Below are 5,679 nucleotides of genomic sequence, written 5' to 3'. Positions count from 1 at the left end.
ACAAACAGGAAGACAGCTAACGATCCGCATCCATGAACACCAACTAGCCACGAAACGACACGACCAGCTATCCTTAGTAGCCACACACGCAGATGACAAACAACATGAATTCGACTGGGACAATACTACTATTATAGGACAAGCCAAACAGAGAACATCCAGGGAATTCCTAGAGGCATGGCACTCATCCACAGATTCAATCAATAAGCACATCGATCTGGACCCAATATACTGACCACTGCAATGGACTGCTGGAACTGACAACCGGAAGCGGCAGGTACAAATCACTATAAATGCCGGAGGAAACATCACAGAAGCGCTTCACAGGAGGCTCCCAAGCACTGAGGATGTCACCTAGACAGGGGACGAAACGTCTGCAACACAAATTCCCAGCTCGGCGAACAGAACCACAACAACGAGCACCCGAGCTACAAATCTTCTCACAGACTTTGATCCTTAATAGGCTCAGCTATTTTCCCAATTATCCTTTTACCCGTAATGTACCTGTAAAACGACGTATGATTTTCTTTTATTTTACCTGTTATTATCCCTTCATATTGCCTTTTAGTTCCATCTCCCTTTTGTAAGTTCTGTTTTGGATATTCTATACACTTTCAAGGGGCTCTACAGATCTGAGCCCTTGATATCTGTCATAAGTTCACTTTTAATCTTAATGCAATGCTGTATATCCTTCAATATTCAGAGCTTGTAGGATTTGATGGACCTGTCCTTTTTCTTTATTGGATCATGTTGGTCCTGTCCTCTCCATATTCCCTTTTTCAATGCATCCCAGTGCAGATTTACTGGAAAGTACCTGCTCCCAGTCCACTCTGACCAAATCATATCTGATCTGATTAAAATCAGCCTTTCCCAAGTTGAGAACTTTGAGTTCAGGTTCATTCTTGTCCTTTTCGGGAACAGTCTTGAATCTATTGAAATATGATCACTGTCTGCAGAATGGTTCCCCGCTGATACTTCAACCCCTTTGCCTGCTTTGTTATAAAATTAAGCTGAGCCTCACCCATCTCATGTTACAGCCTTCTATGTACTGGTTTTAACAAACTATCCTGGCTGCATTTTAAGAATTTGCTCCTTTTCACACTTTGATTACCCCAGTTAATGTTGTGGAAGTTGAAATCCCTGATTGTCACGACCCTATTACATTTACACTTCTCTGATGTTTGCCTAAACGTCTGCTCTTGTGTTTCTAGAGTGCCTTTGGAACAGAGTTGAATGCTCAGTCCCTGCTCCCCCTCTTCCTCTCAGGCCCTCTCTCCTTTTATTGTTCAAACACTTTCAAACATCTTGAAGGTTTAGCCGTGTGGCTGAAAGAATGCTGTGGGAAACAGGGAGAGATGGAAATGTGTTGCTGGAAAAGCGCAGCAGGTCAGGCAGCATCTAGGGAACAGGAGAATCGACGTTTCGGGCATTAGCCCTTCTTCAGGAATGAGGAAAGTTGGTCCAGCAGGCTAAGATAAAAGATAGGGAATATGGAATATCTTAGTCTGCTGGACCAACTTTCCTCATTCCTGAAGAAGGGCTAATGCCCGAAACGTCTATTCTCCTGTTCCCTAGATGCTGCCTGACCTGCTGCGCTTCTCCAGCAACACATTTCCATCTCTGATCTCCAGCATCTGCAGACCTCATTTTCTCTTCAAAGAAACAGGGAGAGGCCAGAGATGAGGAAGCATCCAAGGAAGGGGCAGATCTTGGAAAGAGTGCCCTCGTCTGGAAAGGGGACAATCAGAAGTTTGACCTTGAATAAGGGTGGGCAGTCAAGCCTTGGGATAGTTAGGCAGGAAGGCCTCGAGTGATGGTGGGAACTCTGGCCCACAGCAAAGCTAGACAGGCTGGCATAGGATGGGTCAAGGAAGTAAGGTCTAGGATGGTGAGTTTGCAGGCCTGAAGAAGGATTACACCCAAAGCGTCAACTTCTCCATCTCCTGATGCTGCCTGGCTTGCTGGGTTCTTCCCAGCCTCCTGCCTGTCTATCTAAGGTGAGAGTGGGCAGAATGGCCTAGGGTGAAGGTAGGAGAATGGCTTAGGGTGAGGGTGGGCAGAATGACCTAGGGTGAGGGTGGCAGACTGGCCCAGGGTGAGGGTAGGCAGAATGGCATAGGGTGACAGTAGGCAGAATGGGCTATGGTGAGTGGGGGCAGAATGGCCTAGCATGGGGGTGGCAGACTGGCTTTGGGTAGGGTTGAGCAGACTGGGCTGGGTGTTTTTCAAGATCAGAGAAAAGCTACTTCACTCATTGAGCCTCTCCTAGCTCTCTCTCGCAATATGTCTGCAGGCTCATTCTGGATTGTTTGGCCCAGAGCCCTGCAGGTTTAGATATTTTTAATCAACTGCTCCGAGATGTTAATGCACCACCTCTGAAGCAGATAGGACTTGACACCAGCTTCCCTTGTCCAGAGGTACAGACACTACCACTGCATCACAAGAGTGCCAAGGCCCTATATGTTTATTTTAGACATGTGAGTTTAATCATGAGATTGAGGAATTAGCATGGATAGAGGATTGGTTAAAAGGCAGAGCTCAGAATAAACACGTTGTTTTCAGGTTAGTCAGCTGTACTTTGTACTGTATCAGAAGGTGGGGGCTTGGTCACTTCCTATCTATATTAATTAGGGTCAATACAAAGCTGGGAGGAAATAGTTTAAGACTTAGACTGATGGGGTTTTTGGGCTCTGATAGTTTGAGAAAGTTCACTTGATGTAGGAAAGAGGTTTTGATTTAAATGAATGTCAGAGGAGCTACGACGGGCAGGCCAAGACTTCTCTTATGTTGATGTATCTTGTTTCCACAGGAATCTTGGAACTACCAGCTTTACGCGGTGCTGGTCCACATTGGGAGTGCATTATTTGGACATTATATTGCATATGTGAAATCCTTCAAAGACTCCATGTGGTATAAACTGGATGATTCCTCTGTGTCACGGGTAAGAGTTACTCTGATCCAGAGAGAGAGCAGGCATGGGGGGAAAAGCAGACATTAAAACCAACCAGTTTTATATAGGGACTGTGATCGTGTTGTGAGTTAGTACCTAATACCTTCAAACGAAATGTTTCCATGAGCTTTCCTGGATCACTCGCTGTTTTGTGCAGGGTGTATATTTAATTCTCATTATTTGGCTTGGAAGTAATTTGCCAAAGTCTGAGAAGATTTAACATGAAGTAAATGTTGCCATTAATGAAGATTAGATTAGATTAGATTACTTACAGTGTGGAAACAGGCCCTTCGGCCCAACAAGTCCACACCGACCCGCCGAAGCGCAACCCACCCATACCCCTACATCCACCCCTTACCTAACACTACGGGCAATTTAGCATGGCCAATTCACCTGACCTGCACATCTTTGGACTGTGGGAGGAAACCGGAGCACCCGGAGGAAACCCACGCAGACACGGGGAGAATGTGCAAACTCCACACAGTCAGTCGCCTGAGGCGGGAATTGAACCCGGGTCTCTGGCGCTGTGAGGCAGCAGTGCTAACCACAGTGCCACCGTGCCGCCCACAAATCTTGTCCAGAGCTTTAATCACTTTCTGAGCACACTGACTGTAGGTGGTGTTCACCATCTCTGCATCACCCATTGAGAAATAGATGGTCAAAAAAAATCCAAAAGAGCATGAAACCCTTGATCCTTGTAGGGGCGGGATTGGCAGTGCCAGAGGAACATCGATGCCAACGTTGGTTGACTGCTGCTCTTACATCTAACCCCATATTGTACCTGGCCTTGGGAGGGTTTGATGGAGAAAATATAGAGGGAGCTTGACTCTGTTCCTAACCCTGTGCTGACCCTGTCCTGGAGTGTTTGTTGGGGTCAATGCCATCGGAGCTTTATTCTGTGTCTGACCCCCCCCCGTGCTGACCCTGGCCTGGGAGAGTTTGATTGGGACAGTGTAGAGGTAGCTTTACTCTGTATCTAACTTCATGCTGTCCTTGCCTTGGGAGTGCTTGATAGGATCAGTGCTAAGGGAGCTTTACTCTGTATCTAACTCAGTGCTGTCCCTGTCCTGGGACTGTATGATGGGGACAGTACAGAGTTTAATAGAAGGAGCAAAGAGCTTTACTCTGTATCACCTTGAACCTATTCCCCCTGGTAATTGAAACTTCAACCCTGGGAAAAAGCCTCAAACTACCCTTCTAATCCCTGCCTCTCAAAATTATGTAGATCTCAATCAGGTCTCTTCTCAGCTGCCACCTTTCCAGTGAAAACAGTCCAAGCCTTTTTAACCTTTGCTCATAGCCAATGTTCTCAAGACCAGGCAACATCCTGGTGACCCTTCTCTGCACTCTCTCCAAAGCTTCCTTGGCCTTCTGGGAATGTGGCGACCAAAACTGCACATAGTACTCAAACTGCGGCCTAACAAAGGTTTTATATAGCTGCAACATCGTTTTCTCACTCTTGTATTCCAAGGCCCGGCTGAGGAAGGCAAGCATGCCATATGCCTTCTTAATCACCTTGGCTACCAGTGTTGCCATTTTTAAGGAACTGTGGAATCTGCACACCCAGATCCATCTGTATGTTAGTGTTCCTAAGAATTCTGCCATTTACAGTGTAATTCAACCTAAATTTGATCCTCTAAAATGCATCACCTCACATTTCTCTATTAAACTCCGACTGCCTTTCTGTACCTAAATTGCCAATCTATCTATATCCTATTGTACCCTTTTATATTCATCAGCACTATCAGCAACTCTACCAATCTTCGTGTCATCTGCAAATTATGTTTTCCTCTAGATCATTTATATATACTACAAAAAACAGAGGACCTAAGACTGATCCCTGTGGAACCCCACAGTTACCAGCGAAATTTTGAAAACAGCCTTCTACTGCTACCCTCTGTCTTCTATGACCAAGCCAATTTTGTATTCATCTAGCCAGCCTACCCTGAATCCAATGTAATTTTAGTTTTTGTACTAATCTGCTATGTGGACTTCATCAGATGCCTTACTAAAGTCCACATAAACTACATCCACAGCCCTTCCCTTAACAACTATCTTTATCATATCTTCAAAAAATTCAATCAGGTTGGTAAGACAGGACCTTTTACAAAACTGTCACTAATTAATCCATTTACTTCCAGATGTGCATATATCTTGTCCCTCAGTATCTTCTCCAAGAGCTTTCCCATCACAGACATCACACTCACTGGCTTATAATTTCCTGCATTTCTCTGCTTCCTTTCTTAAACATTGGCTAATCCAATCCTCTGGAATCCCACCTGTGGTCAAAGAGAATGTGAAGACACCGGTTAATGCTCCAGTTATTTCTTCCCTTGGCTCTCGCAGTGACCTGGGATTGATCTCATCTGGCCCTGGGGACTTGTCTACCTTAATGCAATTTAGAATACCCAAAAGTTCCTCCTTCAATATATTGACATTCTCTAGAGTATTCACACACTCATCACTGACCTCAACATCAGTCATAGAGTCACAGGGATGTACAGCATGGAAACAGACCCTTCGATCCAACCTATCCACGCCGACCAGATATCCCAACCCAATCTAGTCCCACCTGCCAGCACCCGGCCCATACCCCTCCAAACCCTTCCTATTCATATACCCATCCAAATGCCTCTTAAATGTTGCAATTGAAGCAGCTCCCACCACATCCTCTGGCAGCTCATTCCATACATGTACCACTCTCTGCGTGAAAAAGTTGCCCCTTAGGT

The 5,679-nt window shown here is 45.5% G+C and overlaps 1 protein-coding gene across 1 annotated transcript in view; it reads left to right on the top strand.

Annotated features, from left to right (window-relative positions):
• usp18 (ubiquitin specific peptidase 18) overlaps positions 1-5,679 on the top strand; it is a 68,379-nt gene that overhangs the window by 55,042 nt on the left and 7,658 nt on the right. The window contains exon 11 of the mRNA XM_043716262.1: positions 2,810-2,941. Coding sequence (XP_043572197.1) covers positions 2,810-2,941 — 132 coding nt within the window. The remainder of the gene's footprint in view (positions 1-2,809; positions 2,942-5,679) is intronic.

This window comes from Chiloscyllium plagiosum, chromosome 26, assembly GCF_004010195.1.
Source record: "Chiloscyllium plagiosum isolate BGI_BamShark_2017 chromosome 26, ASM401019v2, whole genome shotgun sequence".
Taxonomy (NCBI): domain Eukaryota; kingdom Metazoa; phylum Chordata; class Chondrichthyes; order Orectolobiformes; family Hemiscylliidae; genus Chiloscyllium; species Chiloscyllium plagiosum.
The sequence above is the reverse complement of the archived record's forward strand: the minus strand, read 5'-3'. Positions and strand labels throughout refer to the sequence as shown.